Consider the following 23931-nt stretch of genomic DNA (forward strand, 5'->3'; position numbering starts at 1 on the left):
CCTGCACGGAACACCAAGGGTAACTATTCAGACAGCCATTTTTGTATGCGGAACACACAGTTTGAGCATACAGTGAGTAATCATCCTCATTATTACTACCCACATTCCATTCCATGGGTTCAACCATTCTGGGACAGTCCTTTGCCATATGTCTAAACTCTCGACATTTAAAACATTATACAGCATAGTCCCTTATAGGTTCTTCCCGCTTAACAAAGTTCCTTTCTCTTGTGGTTATGTCCCTGGGGTTATAGACCCCAACGTGTTCATCAAAAATCCCCCTTTTCCCTGGAACAGTCTTACCAGTTTTACTGGGGCTCTGGACCTTCCGGTTCTGACCCTGCCCTTGGATAGGGGGTTGAAGCCATTCTTCAGCTGCAATGTACCATTCTATCAATGCGACTAACTGGTCAGCTGTTTGGGGATCACTCTGACTGACCCAGCGATTAAGGGCAACAGGTAAGCCTCTCAGAAATCGGTCCATCACTAGTTGCTCCACAATGTGGCTGGATGTGTTGATTTCCGGTTGTAACCACTTTCTGGCAAGATGTATTAAGTCAAACATCTGTGATCTTGTGGCTTTATCCAGGTTCTAGGTCCAGGCGTGAAACCTCTGGGCACGGACAGCCGTTGTCATCCCTAGGCGCGCCAGGATCTCTTTTTTCAGCTCGCTGTAATCACTGGCTTGAGCCAGTTCCAGATCATAGTATGCTTTCTGGGCCTCCCCACACAGGAACGGTGCTAGCAGACTTGCCCATTCAGCCACAGGCCATTTTTCTCTCTCAGCCGTCCTCTCAAATGCCATCAGGTAGGCCTCTACATCATCTGCAGCCACCATCTTTTGCAGGTAGTTACTCACTCTAACCACCTTAGGATATGCTTCTGCGCCATCCCCGGTAAGCCTCTCAGATAGGTCCTGGATCTCCTGATGTAAGGCATGGGCGGTATTTTGCTGCTCCCGGGACATAGCGGACAAGGTTTGCCCCGAGTTTCGCAAACCTGTATGTGGGGGAATGGGAGTCCAATTTTATTTTGTCTGGTAATCCCTTTCACAGGAATGTCATCTTGTGGCGACGCTACATAGATGACATTCTGTGTGTCTGGGATGGCAATGTGGAATCAGCCAATGTGTTTATGACATATCTTAATGAGAATGAGTATAATCTTGTCTTTACACATAAAACAGATGCTGTACAGATGGACTTTCTTGACCTTAGACTTACAACCTCAGTGGATGGAGGTGTCGAGACCGAGACTTTCTTTAAAGAGGTCGACACGAACAATCTTCTTATGGCAAATAGTAACCATAAGAACTCCTGGAAAAAGAATATTCCAGGAGGACAATTTATAAGAAATTGTAGCAATACAGGCAGTGCTCGGTTATCCGACACAATGCGTTACTCAAAATGGCGTTGTAAAGCGAAACGTTGTAAAGCGAAACACGTTTTCCCATAGGAACACTGTTTAAATGAAAGGTTCCGTTCCTGAAAGCATTTTTAACACTAAAATACACCAAATATTTTACGCAGGCAATAAGATATGCAGCACACAAATAAAATATATAGTGTATATACTGTATTATATATGTAATATAACATAATAAATAATATATTATATAGTATAATATAATATTATATAGTATAATATTATATATATATACGCTCTTACGACTCTTTGCAACGTTGTTTATGTGAATGTGTATATATATATACACATACACAATGTTGCAAAGCGTCGTAAGAGCGTTGGATAAGCCATTTTGGCGTTGTAAAAATGAATATATTTATGCATTGCATAGCGTTGGATAAGCCATTCGTTGTAAAGCGAAGCGTTGTAAAACGAGGACTGCCTATATTGATGTTTTTAATACTCAGGCAAATAAGATTTTTCATAGGTTTAGAGAGAGGGGATATCCTAGGGAACTACTTGAAAAAGAAATTGATAAGGTACGACATATGGACCGAAATAACATGCTGACTCCAAGAATTAACAAGACTCATAATACAACTAACACGAATGTTGATGTTGCTTTTATTACTGCTTTTAATTCTGTACACAAAGATATAGAGAATATTTTTATAAAACATTGGGGTATCCTTTGCAACGATCCAATTTTGGGGGCGCATTTGGTTAACAAACCACGGTTTATATACAGGAGAGCTAGGAATCTGAAAAATCTGCTAGCTCCCAGTGATATTCACCCAACCCCAGATAAAATGTTACAGAGAGGCTGGTTAGGTACAAAACCTAAAAGGAAACCACGCTTGCGGCAAATGTTCAATATGCAAATGTTTACATCCAGATAGAAATAGGATTGTATCTAAAACAACTAGCGAAGTTTTCCCCATTGAAGATTTTATTTTGTGTAGTTCAATGTTTATAGTATACTAAAACATACAGGACACCTACAAGCTCATATTGAACCACCAAAATAACCACAACATATACTGTATATAAGCATATAAGTGTCACAGAGGAGTGCTACTGAGCATGGCAATATATATTTCAAACCAGAGACAGAACATGAAACACAGACAGAGCTCAGTGCACATCCAGTGAAACTTATACACGGTACAGTGCCTGAATATATATGTATAGATATCTATTAAATAAAATGGTCTTTTAGTTTAACATTTTGGCCAAAGTGTTGTAAGCCCCTGAGCCACTACACGGCAGACCACATCTCAAGGGTCCCTAACACTAATATAAATTCTTAATAACCTGTGCATTACCAGGAAGAATAATTTATAATAAATCTGTCAAAATTAGTTGCATAGTTCTAAGTCTGATTGAAGCTTTTATTAACCTATACATTACCAGGAAAAGCACTCTGTATTAGATTTGTCACAATCATACTGCAAGCAAGCAATTTCCCCTGAGAGTGGGAGATGCTATGGAGTGAGCTTTTAACCATTTAAATGTGGGAGGGGTGAGCTTCAAATAGGTAGGAGGTTGCCACCCTCCAATCAGCTAAGACCAGCTGAACAAGAATTGTAAAACATACAGGACACCTACAAGCTCATATTGAACCCCCAAAATAACCACAACATATATATAAGCAAAACAAGAAAAAACACAAAAGCGCACCAAGATGAGAGATAGATAAATATATATAAGCATATAAGTGTCACAGAAGAGTGCTACTGAGCATGGCAATGTACACTGGCGACACACTTTATTCGAGCTCGGCTAGTCCCACGAATTCGGGTATACTCGGGTGTATTGAGGTTTGTGACTGTTTTCTGCCCGAGTGCATTGCGTTATTTTCCAGGCAGGGATTGAAGCATTTTATTCCCGCTGGCTGCAATACTGCACAGTATATATATATATACTGCATTACAATTCATGAATTTATGCCATCTGGTAGACACGCGAAGCATTGCAGCCTATTAAATCCTAATCATTATCATTTAACAGATCAGCCGCCCGTCAGCCAGGCATGAACCATGGCTGGGAAGGCAAACGCAACGGGGCTTGTCTGAGGTGAGGAGCGGCGCATTCCAGGTATCTGCCAGGTACATACTGGGTATTTGCTCGAATAAAGTGTGTCGCAGCAGTATATTTAATACAGAGTGATTTTCCTGGTAATGTACAGGTTAATAAAAGCTTCAATCAAACTTAGAACTATGCAACTAATTTTGACAGATTTATTATAAATTATTCTTCCTGGTAATGCACAGGTTATTAAGAATTTATATTAGTGTTAGGGACCCTTGAGATGTGGTCTGCCATGTAGTGGCTCAGGGGCTTACAACACTTTGGCCAAAATGTTAAACTAAAAGACCATTTTATTTAATAGATATCTATACATATATATTCAGGCACTGTACCGTGTATAAGTTTCACTGGATGTGCACTGAGCTCTGTCTGTGTTTCATGTTCTGTCTCTGGTTTTAAATTTATAGTATACTTATTGGAATGTGCATGTGGTTATCAATACGTTGGTAGGACTAAACATAGTCTTAAAGTACGTTTACAAGAACACATCAGAAATATAAAAAATGGCTTTGAAAAACATAGTGTGTCACGATACTTTCTGACTCACCATAACAAAGATCCCCCTTGTTTAACTTTTAAGGGAATTCAACAGATACCGTGTAATAGGAGGGGAGGCGACAGGGTTAAAACCCTTTCGTCCAGAGAAACATATTGGATTCATAAATTAGAAACTTTATTCTCGAAAGGGTTAAATGAGGATGTGGATGTTTGGGCTTTATATTAAATACTACTCTCCTTTTAATATTCTGCGCACCCCATTGTGGTTGATGCCCCTGTTATATTTTATGACCTGAATGTATTTTAATATTGTGTTTCTTTTATTGCAGATTATCTTTTATTTTTATTTTTTTCATTTTTTCCTTGTTTAATACTAATAAAGTTGTTGTTTTATTGTGATTTCATGATCATTTCCCCAGTCACGTTGACTGCTGCCCTGCCAATCTGATTGGAAGCCATAGGCTAATTAGCCAACCAATGGGTAGGGCATGAGGGGTATTTAGTGCCTCTGGGAAATTACATTTTTTTTCCCTGATGAAGTACTGTAGTGTTATACTATGAAACGCGTAGGATTAATTATCTACTTATGCCTAGTAGGTTTTTTGCATATTCTCTACATACACTGGCTGTATTGGAACTTTTTCCATCCCTGTGAATTGGATCATGCAGACCGCCACTGTGACGTCATAGCGCGACGCACTGTGAAGGAGCGACGACACCTCTAACTGAGGACACTGCTGTAAGACTGACCGCTCCCAGCTGTTGCTGTGCCGGTTTTAGAGCACACTCAGAGTGTTGGGGTCCCCTTCACTGTTTAGTCAGAGGACTGCTGCCATGCTAATCTTTGTAGACGAACTTTGGATGCTCCTGAGACCACCCGACCGAGGGAGGGTTCCTACTGAGACGGGTCTACTACTACTGGTTACTCATTCAGAGGAGGAATCATACAGATACAATCTGAGACGCCTACCAAAGGGACCTGTTCCTGATTCCTGAACTCCTACCTGCCGATTGGTAACTTGTGTGCTCATGTTCTATTCTTTTGATGTACGCAGAATATTTATCCCTACATTTTATGTAATAACATTTTGATTTACTTCACTATTTGCGTTTTGCGCTGTTTTTTTTGTTTCCATTTCTCCAGTGCCAAGGGGGTGCTGGGCCACCCCCACATTTATGGCTGCAGATGCTATTATTAGCCACTTGTTACGGTTTTGTACAATTTTAATTATTTTTAATTATTTTATCACACTGTGGTAATATGTGGTTTTAACTATTTAGTTTAATTTTAGGGGTTTAGGGGTTTGTGCAATATTCACTTGCTGTATATCACTTGATACTATCACTTGTGGTTATTTAGTTGCGCACTTTAATTTTTTTTCACCATTGTCAGTGTGATGCCCGCATTCTCCACCATATGTGACAAAGTACCTTCTTGCTCTGTACCTTTTGTCCAGGGATCAGCACTTTCACACAGCCTTCCAGGTAGAGGAGACAGTCTTCTGACACAGAGATGAAAAGCTTTGGCCTGTTTATTTTGCCATACAAATGCTACAGCAGATAACAGGAGTAAATAAAACAAAGTATTTGCTTTTCCTCAGCATAACACAGCTTTTCAGCACACACTTCTCTTGAGAGTAAAACAGCTCTGTCTTGCTCTGTTCAGAGCAGCCTTTTAATCATCTCCCTGCTCAATCACCTGCTGCAGTCCTGTGAAAGCAGGGAGAGCTAGAAGTCCCGGTCTGGATTCCCCTTGGTAAACCTCCAAACCGTGGAGTGGAGCAGAAACCCCGCACTAATTGAGGGCCGTAATATCACCTTTTCACTACCGTTCCCTCATATCTATCACAGTATGTATGTATGTATGTATGTATGTATGTATGTATGTCTTTATTTATATAGCCCCATTAGTGTACATAGCACTTCACATTGTCATGTATAGTACTAATCATAAAAATAACAAATAATACAAATAACAGATCATAATGATTTTGAATGAAAGAATAATAAGGGTTAAAATAAACCCCAATTTTTTAAAAAAAAATGCAAAAAGCTACTTCCAATATGACAAAAATAAAAATACACCGTGCAATACCTATATATCTCTTGTAAAAGGGTCATTTAGTTTAACCCTTTGGTCAAAGCGTATTAAGCCTGCTGCCATTTACAAGGCATGACCGTAGCATATAAAATAAACCTAGGCAGCATTGTATGTTAAAGTTTGTTAGTGTAATGTTTTAAAAGAAAATGTGAAATTTGGCAGTTGTAAAAAGATTTCTTTACACCCTGACTCAAGTATGAATTTGTATTTTTACTTTAGCACATTTGTTGTTGTTCCTGGGCGTGGGAGATACTGTGTTACAATATTTAAATGACCTATTGATACAAATAAAATATGAAGTAGGATATAAGGAAGTTTTAAATTTAAATTTTATGTGCTGATTTAGAGGAGTCAGGACTGAAGCGAGGTATATCTAGAATGCAAAGTTTTAAAAAGTAAATGTTTATTTTATATTGTTGTAATAATAAAATTAGACAAAAGAAAGAGTCTGATCTTATGGTGTAAGGAAGCTTTATACAGTTTTACCCTGGCCCACAGGATTATGAGAATGTTGGAGTTTTGTTAATTGCCCATAGAGAGAATGTTGAATGAAGTTAAAGAGTTGTAGGCAGAGAATGTGTGTGTAAGAAAGATAAGGAATTATAAATAAAAAGTAAATAAAACAATAAGATTTTTGTTTTATAGAAAAGGTTGCAGAGATGGTTTTGTTTTTGTTTTTTAGTTATCAAGGTTTCTCTGTTCAAACTTATAATAGGAAACTAACTGTTTTCTTAAATACACTGGTCTTGTCTGATTTTTGAACAGCAGTCATTTAAAAGAGTGAAGGTTAAAAGCAGCCAAGCGGGCTGGCCCCCCTCCTCCAGCTTAAAGAATGTACAAAGACCACGTTCCAGACATGAAAAGTTAACTAGAAGCTCAGAAAGAAAAAAATGTTTCAAAGTAATAATATGGGGAAAGAGAATGATATTTAAAAAAAAATTTTTGGACTGAGTTTGCAGGATCAAACAGGTCTGTTTTGGGTTTTTATCTTATTTTTTGTAAAGTTCATTTTGCTCTGTATCAGAGAAGTGTGAAATTATGCTTGTTTATTGTGCTTTCTGTTTCTGTATCCATTTTAGGATAAATACCTCATAGTTTATGGGCGTCTCCCGGCAACAGTACTGGGTACGTCTGGTCTGCTGCACCAGTACGGGTTAAGTTATTTCCCAAACCTGCCATCCTCAGAATTGGCCAATAGCATCTCAGCAGAAATGCTTTAGATGGTATAGCCCCTATTATGGAGGAATTATTACAAGAAGGGGTTATAATCCCCACATACAGTATCCAAATTACTTCTATGCAGAAACCAGTAAACACATTTCAATTCTATTTATTCTAATTAGGAGATGTTTTCAATTCTGTTTGTTCTAATTAGGAGATGTTTGGGAATTTTTGTAAGATGTTGGTAAAAGCTTACAAGCACATGATATGTCAAGAGACAATCACCGATTGTTGTATTTCTGAGATACCATGAAAAATCAATCCTGAATAGGGCTGTATGAGAAGCTCCATTTTTTTCTCTCTAAGCTGCCTCAACTTGTATAGCAGTCAGTATATGCTAGAATCCAGCTATTTTTAACTGCCCTTTTCAACGGCATGTGGCAGAAGCCCAGAAAAATTAGCTGGCTATACGTCAATATTAAGCAGCTGAAGTTTGAAATTGTTTTATAAATAATAGAATAATATTTAATATGTATTTCCGTATTTGAATAGTGTCAAAGGTATACTCAGTACTTCACAAAGCGTACAATATAAACGAGTAAGCATAAAGTCATATATGAAATAATTTTTCCTAAAGTTAACTGCATATGTGATTTATTTTATAACTTTTAACCATTACCTTTCCTTTCCCTCCAAAAGGTGTCTCAATTTGAACCCTCATCTATAGCCTCTCATTTTAAAGAATGCAACTGTAGGCAATCCAGATTGAATTTTTTAAGCAGTAGCTATTGTCAAATTCATGATATATATATATATAAAATCTCAAGCTGCTGATGTTTTAAATAACATCATCCTTTTTGTCGTATATTGTTCACATGGCATAGGATTTGCATATGGACAAAATAGAGGATAATTTATATGATTTTCCGTAACACACCTGTCTATATGCTGATGCCAAGACAGTGGTGAAAAACAACAAAATTTGTGCTGATATTGTGCAGATACTAAATTATAGTGGCTAAAAGCGCTCTTCTTGTGCTTTTTATTAATGAAATTTTTTAAGTCTCTCCAATCTTAGGTGCAGCCTATACAGTCTACCAAGGAAAATACAAAGCAGCATCATCATCATAAAAAAAAAGTGCCAGCACCACCGTGAACAGCTAACAAAGACAAAGAGTCATCAAGCCAGTGTTTTGAAGGGATTTTTTCCCCCTGACCACTGACCAATAGTTAGTGTATCTAGGCAAAATAAATCCTAGAACATTTAACCCCCGAAGGAATTAAGACTTCGGGCAAGGCCCGGTCTTAAATGAACATTTTGTTTTTTTTCAGGACTCAATATTATTATTTTTATGCTTTAGAGTGTGTTTTTAAGATGTATGCCCCGCTAGTCAAGATTTGCCTACGCCATCCAGATGATGATAAGGGACGATCAATTTTTAAATATTTGTAATGTTTATTGTTTTGTGGACACATCACTTTGTAGACGATCATACAATCTCGCACAATGCTACACAGGTTAATGGGTCACAAGGGAATATGTACAATGAATCCCTGCCATACTCTAGTGGCCCCCAATGACGTAAGAAAGAATTACATTTAACCCCTTGAGTAGAGATACCTTACACCGATGCCGAATTTAAAAAATGAAATGTCAATTTGAATTTGTTTACAGGGAACTTTTCTAAACTTTTAAACCAAATTCCACTGGTAAATGAGGTTCCTGTAGGTTGATTTTATATAAATTACACTGGGAACAATCAAATTATGGGTCAGATGCCTTCACCAACTAATGAAACTTGTGTAAATATGTATTTACAGCCTGGAGCTAAAAATGTATAGGGAGGATATGGCCTTAATTTTATCCATTAATTTACTTAACCAAGAACAGGTACAGATTAGATTAATGGCCCTACAGAATAGAATGGCTCTAGACAATATTTTAGCGTATGTGCCCTCGATAAAGAGCAATGTTGTGTTTTTATTAGAGATCAAAGTGGTAAGATTGAGCATGAGCTAGAAAAGATTGCAGAGATACAGGAGAGATTAAGGAAAGGTGGAGATGAGAGGTGGGATTTTATTAGGAATTAGCAAATTTGTTGGTTCCCTAGGAGTGAAACTGATGAATGGATTTGCCTGTGTGCTTGCAGTTCTGGTTGTTTTGTATGTCTGTGTCATGTGCAGTAAATCCCTACTGCAAAGGTGTGTAACACCCTCAACCCAGGCCATGCCACTGATCACAGACAACACCACGGAAGATGCAATCTCAGAAGGAAAAGCCCCTCAATGGAATACAGATGAAGATGATGGCAGAAAGAACAACCTGGCTGATATGATAGCCAGTAGCTCTGTGAGTTTCCAGAACTATCAAAATCATGCAATCTTGGACAGCGTGACGTTTCTGAGTTTTGTCTGAATTATCCTTAAAAGACTATGTTTTTAAGAATAAAAAGAGAGGACTGTGAAGATTGAGATAAGGTGTGTGGCTCAGGCTATATGAAGACAGACTATCATCACCTCCATTTTGGCGCAGCAGCCATTTTGAGTGTTTGCTTGTATATATGTATACCTGTTTATTTGTGTATGCACTGCTATCGGACGATCATCCGGACGCTGATGCGGCCGGCCTTATTTACTGCCTTACCAAGACATATGGGGTCCCTGTGGATGCCTATGCCCTGATGGCCAAGTTCCATGCTCTGGCTCAGAAAGAGGGAGAAATGGTGTCCGACTTGCTTAGACGTCTGCATCTGGATCTGTGGACTCTGGTGAGGAAGGGGGTGGTGCCGAAGGTGGATGCCGATGGACTGCGCACCACCCAGCTACTGAGGGGGCTCCTGCCACTGCATCCGGTGTCCGTACGTGTCAGCGGCTGCCTCGTATCCGGACAAGCCTTGGCGTTTAATGACCTAATGGACCGGGTCCAAGCACATGAGACTGTGCTGCTGGGGCGTGACTTAACCGCAGGGAGGAAGGCGTCGAGTGGGAACAAGGACACCAAAAGGTTGGAAGCTAAAGCCGAGACGTCCGAGAGTGGGGACCCCGACAAGGAGGACTCGGAGTCGCCGACAGCTGCCCGGGAGCACCCTGTGTCGGGACGAAACTCGCCACCCATCCGAGATGATGCCTACCTCAGTCAACTCCGGTGTTATATGCTTGTGGAAAGATGGGGCATCTTCTGGCGCGCTGCCCCTCCCTACGGAAAATGGCATCTCGACCGGCCAAGTCCATGCTGTGTACTCCCCAGGACGGCGGAGCCGTGGCCCAGCCTTCGACGAGTAATCGGATCGGACGAGCCGCCATCGTCCGGATAGTGATTGAAGGCATCTATGCTTCTGCGTTGATGAATACGGGGTCTCAGGTGACCATAGAGTATCGGCCTTTCTACGATCAACACTTATACCGGCTGCCGCTGTTATCTGCTGACTCTTTATGGTTGAGAGGGTTGAGTCACGAAGATTACCCCATCGATGGAGTGGTGAAGGTACATCTGGACATTCCCCAGCTGAACACCGGTAAGCACCACCCCATGGAAGTGGAAGCCTTAGTGTGTCCAGAACCACAAGACCACCCCAGTGCCCCGATAATCATGGGAACCAACACCGACATTGTGCAATCGGTGATCCGCATGTACTTACAAGAAGCAGGCTGTGAGGAATCGGGGAGTGCGTCCCTTGCGGCGCGTTCCCTCCTCGCCTATCTATAGTACTGCAGCGGCAGCTGCCGAATATTTGCCCCCCGCTGATGTGCGCATCACCGTTCCTGTTGCAGAGCGTGCGCGCACCCACTCTTTCTATGTACGGTCACTGAGCATAGCTCCGCCCCCTCGGGACGCGCCACACCTCCGCTGTGCGTGGTGCACACGCATGATGGCGTGCAACGAGCCCCAGCAACGTGTCAAGCTTTGCTATGAGCCTTGTCTCCTGCAGCCTATCCTGACATCTGCGGAGGCCCCGCCTCCCTCCTCTACTGGTTCCTGTCTCCTATATAAGACTGCCTCTTCCTGGCTTACCTGGCTGAACATAGACTTTGTGTAGCCTTGTGTGTGCCTTGCTTGTCCAGCCCTGTCTTGCTTTGTTTTCTACAGTTACCTCCCGTGTACCGACTTGGCTTTGGATTTGGATTCTCTCTGGCTCGTGACCCCTGGCTTATGGATTAACTTCTCGTGTACCGACCTGGCTTTGCATTTTGATTCTCTCTGGCTCTTTACCCCTGGCTTACGGATAACGACTACGTGTACCTCTCCTATCCTTGGAACCTGGCGAGTATTGGATTAATCCTTTTTCTTCATACCCAGACCCAGCAACGCTACAAACCACCTACTGGGCCCGCCTTCGCTACTGTGGGTGTGTGGCATTGTCCTTCCCACCTCAGTGCCACAGGCGAAGCCCCGTTGCTGGCTCTCGCTACGTGTCCGGCACTACAAAAGGCTTGCGGTAAAATCGCGACTGAAGAGGAGCATGGAATGCGGTACAGTCAAGAGTGGGGCGAGATCCCTCCCGGGGAAGGGAGAATGATGATCGCGGCCTGCCACTATCTGGGTAGACGTTCGGAGGATCAGCTATTCTCATTGGAGAGCACGACACGGGATGATCAGCGGCTTGGCCACGAAATATTAGCTTCAGGGAAGAAATGGCCGGGGAAAATTCCGGATAGAACCTGGGTATATGTGCAGAACATCTCCCCGTACCCCATGTGCATTGATCGTCAGCAGCCTCTGGGTAGAATCTATCCCATGATACCTGAACATAAGGCCGTAGAGGAACGGCCGGCGGCCATCACCCATGCAGTAACTCCCCTGTTGGCATTTGACTTCGTATATTTGCCGCTAACAGAGGACTGGAGAAAAAGACTGCAGACCAAGCTAGGAGAACAACGAGAGGTGTTCTCCACGAGTGATATGGATGTGGGGTGCAGTCGCAGCGCCCGCCACACCATTCGGATGAATGACACCACCCCGTTCCGGGAGCATTCCCGCTGCATAGCTCCCCGAGACGTGGAAGAGGTGCTGAGATTACTAGCCGGAATGGAGAAAGCTGGTATCGTTCAAGGATCACGCAGTCCGTACGCCTCTCCAATCGTGGTGGTCCGCAAGAAGAATGGGACGGTACGTCTATGCGTAGACCATAGGACACTGAACAATCGTACGGTACCTGATCAGTATACCCTCCCACGCATTGAGGACCTTCTGAACGCCTTGACGGTAAGTAAATGGTTCAGTGTACTAGATTTGAGGTCGGGATACTATCAAGTGCCCATGGATCTGGAAGACCAGGAGAGAACAGCCTTCATCTGTCCGCTAGGGTTCTACCAGTTCACCCGCATGCCACAAGGGATCTGCGGGGCCCCTGCCACCTTTCAGAGGTTAATGGAACAGACCCTGGGAGACATGAACCCGCAAGAATGCTTAGTGTACTTGGATGAAATTATAGTTTTCGGGAAAACGTTGGAGGAGCACGAGGAGCGGCTAATGAAGGTGTTGGATCGACTTCAGAAGGAGGGACTCAAACTGTCCCTGGATAAATGTAAATTTTGCCGCACGTCCGTGACTTACGTGGGCCACATTGTATCAGCTGAAGGGATATCCACCGACCCAGGGAAGATAGAGGCCATAGTGAATTGGCCCAGGCCCAGTAACGTCCAAGAACTCCAATCTTTCCTGGGGTTCTGTGGCTACTACCGGCGCTTCGTGGAGGGCTACTCAAGCAAAGCAAAGCTCCTGAATAACCTTTTAAAGATCTATCCTGAGGATACGGGCAGGAAAAACATCACGGCGCAAACGCCCTTTGGAGAGAAATGGACCCCTGCTTGTGAGCAAGCATTCTTGAAACTGAAAGCCAGCCTAACGCAGGCCCCAGTACTGGCCTATGCCGATCCTGACCGCGAATACGTGCTACACGTGGATGCCAGTTTTAGTGGACTGGGAGCAGTGTTGCACCAGAAACATGATACAGGGCTCCGACCCATGGCGTATGCGAGTCGAAGCTTGACCCCAAGTGAACAGAACTATCCTGTCCACAAGCTGGAGTTCTTAGCCCTCAAATGGGCAGTAGTGGACAAGTTACACGATTACTTGTATGGGGTACAGTTCGAAGTCCGGACAGACAATAATCCAATGACGTACATTAACACGTCCGCCAAATTAGATGCGACAGGTCATCGGTGGTTGGCGGCGCTGGCCAACTACCGTTTCAACCTCAAGTTTAAACCAGGGTCCACCAACATAGGGGCCGATGCTTTGTCACGAAGACCGGGGCTCCAGCCTCTCCTGGATGAGGAGGTGTGGGAAGAAATTCCGGGGCCTGGTATACGTGCTCTATGCTCCATAGCCGCAGTAGTCGACAATCAGGTCGCATTCTCGGAGCTAAGAGTAGCCGACTCATTAGGGTGTCAATCCAGTGCTGTCCCTCGGGCCTACCGAGGCTTGGAGGGAATGAACCTTACGGAAGACAAATTATCTCCTGGAACGAGCTAGTGCAACATCAAATTCAAGACCCAGTGGTAGAATTAGCTCGACAAGCCCTGCAGCAAGGAAACCCCTCTATTCTTAAGGAAGCCCCCAGAGAATTGGTGAAACTCTTGTTGAACGTGTTCGGGAAATTCGAACTGAACAATTGCCTCCTGTATCGGGTCATACCCTTCCATAATCATCCAACCGGCGACAGCTATTCCTGCCCAAGATTCTGCGGAATATGGTACTCAGGGCCCTACACGATGATCATGGCCATCTGGGTGTCGACAAAACATTCGGGTTACTTCGGGACCGATTCTACTGGCTGAAGATGAGAGAATCCGTGGAATTGCATTGCCGACAGTGTACCCGCTGCATACAGAGGAAGACTCTCCCCACTCGGGCTGCCCCATGGCACATTTGAAAAGCTCCGTCCCCATGGATTTGGTGTGCATGGACTTCTTATGCATCGAGCCAGACTCCCAGGGCATCGGTAATGTACTAGTGATTACGGACCACTACACAAGATACGCCCAAGCATTCCCCACCAAAGATCAACGAGCGGTGACTGTGGCTAGAGTATTATGGGAAAAATACTTCATTCATTATGGATTACCGAACCGGCTACATTCGGATCAAGGCCGAGATTTCGAGAGCACTCACATTAGAGAACTGCTGAAGTTGCTAAATATAGCTAAGTAACGAACGACCCCATACCACCCAGAAGGAGATGCTATGCCTGAACGGTTCAACCGCACGCTACTTGACATGCTGGGAACACTAACAGGCTCTCAGAAGACGGAGTGGAGCAAGCATGTGGAGACACTGGTGCATGCATATAACTGTACTCGCCACGAGTCTACCGGGTATACTCCATACTTCTTGATGTTTGGAAGGGAAGCTAGACTGCCCGTGGATGTGCGACTGCGGATATCTACCGATGGGGTATCCAACAGGACGCATTTCCGATATGTACAAAGACTACAAGACAGTCTACAGCAGGCCTATAAATTGGCGGAAAAGACGGCGGCACAACTAAATGCAAGCAACAAAAGACGCTATGACCACAAGGTGAGGCATAAAAAGATTCGCCCGGGGGATGCTGTTCTTCTTCGTAATTTAGGCATTCCTGGAAAGCACAAATTGGCTGATCGGTGGAGAGATGGGGTGTATGAGGTAGAATCAAAGATGCCTGGCCTCCCGGTGTACCGCATCAAGGATTCAGAAGGCCAGGTAAAGGTATGGCATAGGAATCATCTGCTCCCCATACCTTAAGTCGGCGACAACGAATTGGAAGTGCCCACTGTTTCAATAGATGGAGAAGATGAAAATACAAAGGTTGGCCCAGAGACTGTAATAAATGCCACCTCTGAGAATCCTTTGGAGGGAACCCCTCAAAGGGGCCTTCCGGCCGCGGGGGCATCTCCCGAAGGAGCTACCGGTAAAGAGCCCCTTGGTCCAACGACAGAGACGCTGACTCCAATGAGCCAGCCGCTAGATCCACAGAGCCCATGCTTTGTGCCACAAAGAGACTTTGTAGACTTATCAAGCCCCTCAAGGGCAGAGTTGGAAATGTCAAATGGGAATTGCTACTCTCCAGAGGAGGTAGCTGAAGAACAAATTCGCAGAAGCCAAAGAGCTGGTCAACCTCCAATGAGGATGGCTTATGATCAATTTGGGGTACCCCATTATGAGGCTTAGCAGTGGGCTCGCAGCAGAGTACAGTCGGTAGTGGTAATGTTCACTGAATTGTGCAATTTAATATAGAGCAATAAGTAAGATGTACTGTGTTGCATTATTTTTGGTTATATAACATTCTGTTCTAGTTATGTAGGTGTAGCCCAAGCAGGGCCGATGGATTCTGCAAGGGGGAGAATGTAAGGATGTGGTAGGAACCTCATATGTGTGTTCAGTTGGTGTTTGACTCTGTTCAGTGAGAGGTCTGTGGAATGTCTGCAACAGTGTTGCAGTGTGTCAGAGCAGAGTCAGACAGGCAGTGGCTGATGCAATAGGTGTGTGTCTGTGCAGATTAAGGCAGAGAGGCTCCGTGGAGAAACTACAACTCCCATGAGCTCCTGGGCAGTCACCTGATGTAAAGAACCAATCAGAAGGCTAGGATGACGGGAACAGGAAAGGGAAGCGTGGGGGAGAGACGACGCTAGTCAGAGGAGATCTGGATGGAGCTGAAGGAGGTAGTGTGAGTGCAGGGGGTCCGTGACCCACCTGCATAGGCCAGCTATCCCCTCAGGCCCATAGGAGCATCCCCTGAGTCACAGTAGGCTGCTGTACTGTAGTGGAAGTGATTGTCACCCTACTATACATTAGTTAGGGACAAAGCACAGAGTTGCGGCCGGTTGCAGTCATCTGGGACCAGACGGCTGGACACCGTGACATCTGGAGGTCAAGGGTCGGAGGCATCGGATCCTTTGTGAAGAGGTACCAGTCACCGCCGTGACCAGAAGGTATATTGTAACAACAAGTGCACCAACACCAGGCATCAGGCGCTGATCCCGCCTTAGGCTAAACTCTTTAGGGACACTAGCGAGTGGCTAGAGGACTGAGCCTATACCACGTAATACAATACAAGGACAATACTCTATAAGAGCGTGGCTGAGCCACTATTGTACAGGACAATATTCCCTAGAGGTGTGGCCGAGCCACTATAGTATAAGGACCGTAGCAGTTATAACGGTGTTAGGTATTGCTGCCAAGACTAGCATTATAGTATAAGAATATGTTATGTGTGATGTCATATAGAGTATAAGGTATGATTGTGTAGCCAGGTCCCCCCTTGCGCACTCACCCCCTCCTTCTGTTACGCGAGCCGCGCGGTGTTGTAGTTGCGGCCGGTTGCCAGGGACGCGGTCGGGCCGGTTGCCGGGGACGCGAGCGGGCCGGTTGCCGGGGACACGATCGGGCCGGTTGCCGAGGCCGCAATCGCGTTGCTGGGGTCTCGGCGGTCCGTGGAATAGGGCGCCGCCATTGGAAGATAGCTCGCGCATGCGCAGAGGTAAGCCCGCGAAGCCCTAGCCTACCAGGGAAGGTATTGGCCAGGGACTACAGATCCCATGAGCCTTAGGGAACCCCATGTGACGCCAGGGAGCCAATAGGGCTGCAGGAGCTCCCTGCTTGCAGGGAATGGATACATTTCGCGGGGTTTTTGCACACAGGAGTTGGTGACTGAAGCAGCTAGGGGAAGGAGGTAGGGTGCAGGGGTCAGTGACTCTCTGCACTAGGCCAGCAATCCCCTAGGCCCCAGACAGCCCTGAGTCATCCTAGCTGAGTATTGTAGGGACAGGCCCTAGGTTAGGGACCCTGCCCCATTAACTATTGGCTAGTAGTGTACCACGAACATTGATCGGTTGCTAAGAGGGAGCTGGACTATCTCCACGGAGACCAAGCTAGCAGTGACTGCGGCCTTCTGGCAGCAGACAGATCCTCGCCAAGGTACAGACGGTGTGGAGCTGCGGTGATATTATCCACGCTGGAATTCACCCCACGCGTAGGAGGATATCCAGGCGGATCCAACCCCAGTGGTATAACAGCACCCGTGGCTGGAGCCCGGGCAGGTAACCCACAAACTCACGTGCACCAATTAGGCCTCCTATCACCAGACATAGTGGCTGTGCAGTCACACACACATATTGGTATATGACTTGGGAGTGCGAGACATTGGGTTGGGGTTACTGGACACAGGGTGGGATCACTCTTTGTAAGGTTAGCGTCCGCCGTGACGCATATGGTGTTAGCGTCCGCCGTGGCGCTTAAGGTGTTAGCGTCCGCCGTGGCGCTTAAGGTGTTAGCGTCCGCCATGACGCATAAAGTGTGGGCACCCGCCGTGGTGCAAGTTAGAGTTAGCGCTAGCGTCCTGCGAGACGCCGTAGTCAGGTTACCCTTAGCGAGGGATACTGGTTGCTATGTGTTGATGTTACCCGTTCTCTGTGTATGTTAGTAAAGGCATTAGTTATTATCCAATCTGTAGTACGTGGTTATTGTGTATTGTCCTGCGAGGAACCACTTCCCCTATAGGGGGAGCCATCGCAGGTGGAGGCGCTGTACCGAGTAAGTTGTTGTCCATAGCATTGTATTGCCCCAGGTTCCCTAGCGGAAGCTCAGCCCTCTTGTGAACCAACAGGTACCGCACCACACACCTATGGTAACGTTGCACGTTTCTCCACTCCCACAGTACAATCTGCGATTGGGGGGGGGGAAACCCGTTACAATTGCATAATAAAACTTGGTTGCACGCACTGTGGTGGTATGTTTCTTGCCCAGGGGAATCTTGCATAACGGGGATCCTGGATAAGTGGAGGCGCTGCGCTAGAATAGTTACCCCAGGCTCCCAGCTAGCGGAAGCTCAGATCTCCTGGAGCCGCAGGTTGTGTACAGTGACCAGTAGTCCCTTTGGGAGGCATCAGAAAAAGGGCTACAATTACAACAAAGAACATTATGTAATCCTACAGCAGTCCTGCACAACTCATGTTGTCGTTTGCCGCATACAGGGCAGGTTTTCAGGATATCACCAGTTCACCACAGATGTCTTAATTAGTGGCTCAGTATGAGTGATACATTAATTGAGGCAGCTGTGCACAAGTATTTAGTTAAAAAAAAACATGCCCTGTTTGCGGCGTTTGAGGCCTGGTGTTGTGCATGTCTGTCATAAAGCATTCTTGTCAATTATGTCTGTATTATTACAGCTTGTGACTATCATTCAACATTTTCACTATTCTGTATATATTTCGATGTATACCCATGTATGGTTTAGTTTGTGTGCCACACATGACAGATAAAGTTGTATTTTTTCAATGTGTTCAATATCGCACTCATTTGAGCTAACTTACCAAAGAAGATAATTAATAGTAGTCCATTATTGTATTATATTTAAAGGCAGGACCAGTTCCACAATCCGACGACAATTATGGGAGGATATTCGTCTATCTGTGTCAGCATGTGGCAATCAGGTCCGGACACACAAAAATTGTTGCAAAAGGTTTGACGATCTCCGAATAAATTTAAAGGAAACCATTCAATTTGGGCGGAGACATGCTTCCGGGACTGGAGGTGGACCAACGGTATCACCTGTAATATTAACACCTTTGGAGGAGCAGTTGCGAAACAAATTGTTGCCAGTAGTAATATCTGGTTTGCCTGGTGATTGAGATATAGGCGTATATGAAGAAACTTTTCCATCAGGTCAATAATTTCTAAAGATTTAATGTTGTGTAGAAAAATGTTGTATATAATGTGACAGTATACAAATTGTATTGTAATGTTGTGTAATATGTTTTTTTAATAGGATATTGACAAACTATACCAGAACCATTGCTGTGATGTTGTACTGCTGCGGCACAGTTTATTCGAGCATTTGCCCGTTCTGTGCCGCAGCAGTAGCCTGGCGCGCGCCCGAGTGTGACGGGCGCGCGCCGAAGCAGCGGAAGAGCGCCCTCCGATCGGGGCGCTCTCCCTACCGCTGCCGGGTCCGCCGGGTCCCCCGGAACCCCCTGCCGCTGTCCCGCGATCGCGGGACACCAGGGCTCCCTCGGGGAGCCCCTGGACACGCGTGCAGGGGGCGCACGCTCCCGATGACGCGTGACCGCGCGTCTATGACGCGCGGCACGCCGAGGGGCGGCCACTAGCAAGCCGGGAGATTTCCCGGCTTGCGGTACCGACCACACTTCAATAAAGTGTGTCGGTACTGTATCTTATCAATTAATTTCAAATAATCCTTAATTATATTAATTCTCAAATCTTATGTACTTACATACACAGTTTTTTCCCTTTAGGTGCATTATTTGGACACGTGGAACATGTATCATATACAGATGTTATTAATTAAAATAAGGCATCATACAATCATACCCATTTTATTCATCTTAACTACTCCCAGTTAAGCTTCTCTCATTAACAAAAGTGTTCTTGTCAAATGTATGTTTTTGTTTATTCATATAGTTACACCTGTGCATCACAACAGACAAGAAGAGGTGGGCACACCTGATTCTTCTTTGGCATCATCACTACTGGAAGGTGAGGCTATAAGGTTATGATTATAGAATGTGTTCATTTGTAGGGAACCACAAACATATGTATGAACATAGATCACATGCACATGTTGGTGATATGGCCATACTTATTAATAGCAACTTGACACTTGATGTTGCACTCATTGAAATGTCACAAAGAGATAACAGGGTTTGTGAAGTTATGGCTCACAAATTATCATGTCAAAATTATCAACCTTGCTATTATGTAAGGTCACTATGAATGTTTACATCTCAAATACAAATATTCTTTCATTTCTTATGAAATGAATATATTGACTACACTAATGTTCGTATTTGATGTTCAACATTACATAATCACAAACACTTTGTTATTGTAAAATATGGAGTATACGTCGTATAGTAACATTTATTTCAACATAGTGTATCTTTAATGTGCTTCAAAAGATGGCCTATCACCACCATTCATTATGTTATAATATTACATATTAACCATGTTTGCGCAAAATGTGTATGTAAACATTAGTTATGCTGTTGTGGCTGGCTCTGCCATGAAACGACAGTGGTCACAATAGTGTAGGGCGCAGCACAGAAAATGCACGTCGTTTCTGCTTCCCTATGCTTGCACCGTGCACGGGTCTTCTCTCTGCACACAGACACAAGCCACCCTTCTTGTCGTACATTTTGTTCTTTTTTGCTCCACTGTGAAGAAGCATGGCTGTTTTGAACTTGCACTACACTATTAGTAGTTTGACGTGTGTGTGTGTGTGTGTGTCTGTGTGTGTGTCTTAGTGTTGGATGTCATTCATTTGTGCACAAAATGGTGGTTAAACAGTCTCCAAAAATGTGTGCTTGTGTAGTCACAATGATTTCACTTGCACTGCAGATGAGCGTTTTTAAATGTACACACACATCAAAATAAACACACACATTTTGATGATCCATGGCACCCCAGTTGTGTGGCATATTATGCAGGACAGCCTGTGTTCGTGCTTTCAGACTTGGTGATGTCACCGCTATCCCAGCCAGCAGCATAATGTAGCAAAGCAAAGATGTCACTAGAATGTACACATTTGAATTTTAATGCAATCCCCTTACAAAATATGTAGATTATTTATGTTGCAGGGGGTGTCATAATAACTAACATTTATGAAAAGGGGTATGTGCATAATAATTTTCATCAAGACACATGTCACCATTCACTCAATTAATCATGTTTAACTATTGCTGAATAATGCCACATAGAAAGTTATTTGTCAAAGGTTTTTGTCTAGAATAATTTTTTTAATGTAAAATCTCATCATTTTGATCAACACATGCTGACATAAAAACATGTTAATAATGTCAAATGTTAATTGAAATTTTTTGCTTTGATACATAGAGATTGAACGTCATGATCATCAGAGTCCAGTATTAACAGAAGCACGTCGAGTACATCATGCCAGGAATCAACAAGACAGTTTGGCAGCAATTGATGCGTCAGAATCAAGGATGATTTTAATACAAAATACCCACCATCAGGAACTAATGGGAGTACACCAAACTATGGCATCAGAAATGGGGCAAATGAAAAATATCATCTTAAAATCCCAGAAGAATTGCATATCATGAATTTCACACTCAAAACTCTTGTAAACACTCTACTACAAGTGAATAATCTTCAACCAGACTCTACAGGAAATGAAGCCCACTTTAGCGGCAACAATGAAGGCTCTTTCTATGCTGGAATTTTGTCACCACAAACTGAGGTGTTACATGTATTGAGTGATGACTTATCCGAAGTAAGAAGCTTTAATCTTGAATCACCAATGATGGTTGAACCAATTCAGATATCTAGTACAGATGACAATCTTCAAGAGGCACCTAAAAGAAGGTAAAAAAAAAGAAAATTGTCAACTACTGAAACAGAAATAACTGCCCTTTGCTGTAAGAAATTGTCAAATAAGGTTCAAGACTATACCCAGGCACAAGGTACACATGTCTATAACCAGCCCAAAATTCTTACTGTGTCTACCCAGGCCAAAAGTGCACCTGTCTTTAGCCAGGCCAAAAGTGCACATGTCTTTAGCCAGGCCCAAAGTGCACCTGTCTTTACCCAGGCACAAACTGCACCTGTCTACAACCAGCCTGAAACTCTTACTGTGTCTACCCAGGCCCAAAGTGCACCTGTCTTTACCCAGACCCAAAGTGCACCTGTCTTCAACCAGGCCCAAAGTGCACCTGTCTTTACCCAGGCACAAACTGCACCTGTCTATAACCAGCCTGAAAATCTTACTGTGTCCACCCAGGCCCAAAGTGCACCTGTCTTTACCCAGGCCCAAAGTGTGTGTGTGTGTGTGTGTGTGTGTGTGTGTACCAGTGTGTGTGTGTGTGTGTGTACCAGTGTGTGGGTCAGTGGGTGTGTGTGTGTGCCAGTGGGTGTGTGTGTGTGTCTCCCTCACCCTCTGTCTCCCTCACCCTCTCTGTCTCCCTCACCGTCTCTGTCTCCCTCTCCGTCATCCGACACACACACACACACACACACACACACACACACACACACACACACACACACACACACACACACACACACACACACACACACACACACACACACACACACACACACACACGTAACAAGGACTAATTGTAGTAAAGTATAAGTGTACTACAATAATTAACTATTATGTAAAAAAAAAAAAAATGTGTCCCAGTTTTTCATTTTCAATATCTGGTCACCCCATCTATGAGGCAGGCAGAGTGAGCTATGATTTTCGAGCACACAAAATATTTTGTTGCGCGACGGCTGGGTCACGTGAGCAGTTTAGCCAATGGCGGCGAACCAGCTTTGTGAAGTCACGGCCACGTCTCCCCATCCCAAAGGACACATATCACTCAAGCGCTATGCGTTCCTTCGCACACCTACTATATCCGCGGCCTAAGCCTATACCAAGTCTGATCACAATTACCCTGTGGGACTTTACTTTGATACATACACTGATCATTTGCCAGCTGTGGGGGACTGCCCCTTTAATTATTCAATGTGACTTAAAATAACATGTTATGAGTTAATTCAGTAGCATTTTCCATACTTATTTTACAGTATGCTTTCCATCCGTTCAGCTTTTTGCACTTTTTTTTTTAAAAACAAATAACTTGACCTATGAGTTTTTTCAGTATGTTTTTATTTACGTGAAACTTTTGAACAAATCGTTTATTTCCAGTGCTGTCTACTAGTTAGAGACTCTACTAAATGCGATGTCTGCCTCCTTGTGACTGACTTTGATAGTGTTCATTTCATCCACTACTTGGTTAGTAAAGTTGGTTTTACATTAATAAAAAAAATGAGCCAGCGCTTTTTTAAAACGACATTGTAACGTAGTTACCATTTCCTTCCGCCCTGTCATCCTCTTTTCCGCATCCGGGTCTTCAGGCGGGCGGATTAACTTCCGCGCATTCAGTAACGTAACCTCTTTAAGCGCCGGAACGACATTTTTGTCGTCCCGAGTCAATTTTTTTGTTTCTTCCCATCTTTTACATTTGGGGAGTCGAACCTGCGCCATTTGTGAGCCGTCATGAAGCTGGTCAGGTGAGGATGTCGTTGGAGGGTAGGATGTAGCAGAGTGTAGTTCGGTTAGAGAGGATGGCGGCGGATTGAAGCGGGCGACACTGGGTATTGGGGAACATGGACGCGGCTTCTGGCGGGAAAAGGGGGAGACTGACATAGCTCGTGTATGCAGACCAGAGGCTCTGCTGTAACCATTAACATGAAAGCGTGTATGCAGACCGGAACGTTTAAACAAGCCGGGGATTCGACTACCAATGTGTTAATGCTTATATGATTTTTTTTTATTTTTAGGTTTTTGATGAAATTGAGCCATGAGACCGTGACTGTAGAACTGAAGAACGGGACTCAGGTTCATGGTACAATTACAGGTACTGTACAACTAAAGATTATGATGCTCAGATGTGTTATGCTTGCATGGTGTAAATATTACGGTAGTGTCCAGGCAGTATTTGATTCTTAAGCATGAAATAAGCCTGGTTGACTCTGTGTGTGTCTGTGTGTGTGTGTGTGTATATATATATATAATATGTATGTATGTGTGTGTATATATGTGTATATGTGTGTGTATATATAAATATATATATATATATATATATATATATATATATAATGTGTCTGTGTGTGTGTATCAGTACCGTGTTAGCCGAGCTTCAATAATCAAAAAATAAATAGATGA

The 23931-nt window shown here is 44.0% G+C and overlaps 2 protein-coding genes and 1 long non-coding RNA gene across 3 annotated transcripts in view; 2 read left to right on the plus strand and 1 right to left on the minus strand.

The window, feature by feature from the left end:
* Nucleotides 1-21577, plus strand: part of LOC142487284 (uncharacterized) — a 35182-nt gene extending 13605 nt beyond the window's left edge. The window contains exons 4-5 of the long non-coding RNA XR_012799183.1: nt 19659-19733; nt 21090-21577. This is a non-coding gene — a long non-coding RNA (uncharacterized LOC142487284). The remainder of the gene's footprint in view (nt 1-19658; nt 19734-21089) is intronic.
* Nucleotides 20960-23931, minus strand: part of LOC142487282 (sodium- and chloride-dependent transporter XTRP3A-like) — a 78908-nt gene continuing 75936 nt past the window's right edge. The window contains exon 5 of the mRNA XM_075586292.1: nt 20960-21571. The gene's annotated coding sequence lies outside the window, so the exon portion shown is untranslated. The remainder of the gene's footprint in view (nt 21572-23931) is intronic.
* Nucleotides 23097-23931, plus strand: part of SNRPD1 (small nuclear ribonucleoprotein D1 polypeptide) — a 6336-nt gene continuing 5501 nt past the window's right edge. The window contains exons 1-2 of the mRNA XM_075586293.1: nt 23097-23276; nt 23547-23623. Of these exons, the coding sequence (XP_075442408.1) occupies nt 23263-23276; nt 23547-23623 (91 nt within the window). The 5' untranslated portion in view covers nt 23097-23262. The remainder of the gene's footprint in view (nt 23277-23546; nt 23624-23931) is intronic.

Source organism: Ascaphus truei, chromosome 2 (assembly GCF_040206685.1).
Source record: "Ascaphus truei isolate aAscTru1 chromosome 2, aAscTru1.hap1, whole genome shotgun sequence".
In the NCBI taxonomy this organism is placed as follows: Eukaryota; Metazoa; Chordata; class Amphibia; order Anura; family Ascaphidae; genus Ascaphus; species Ascaphus truei.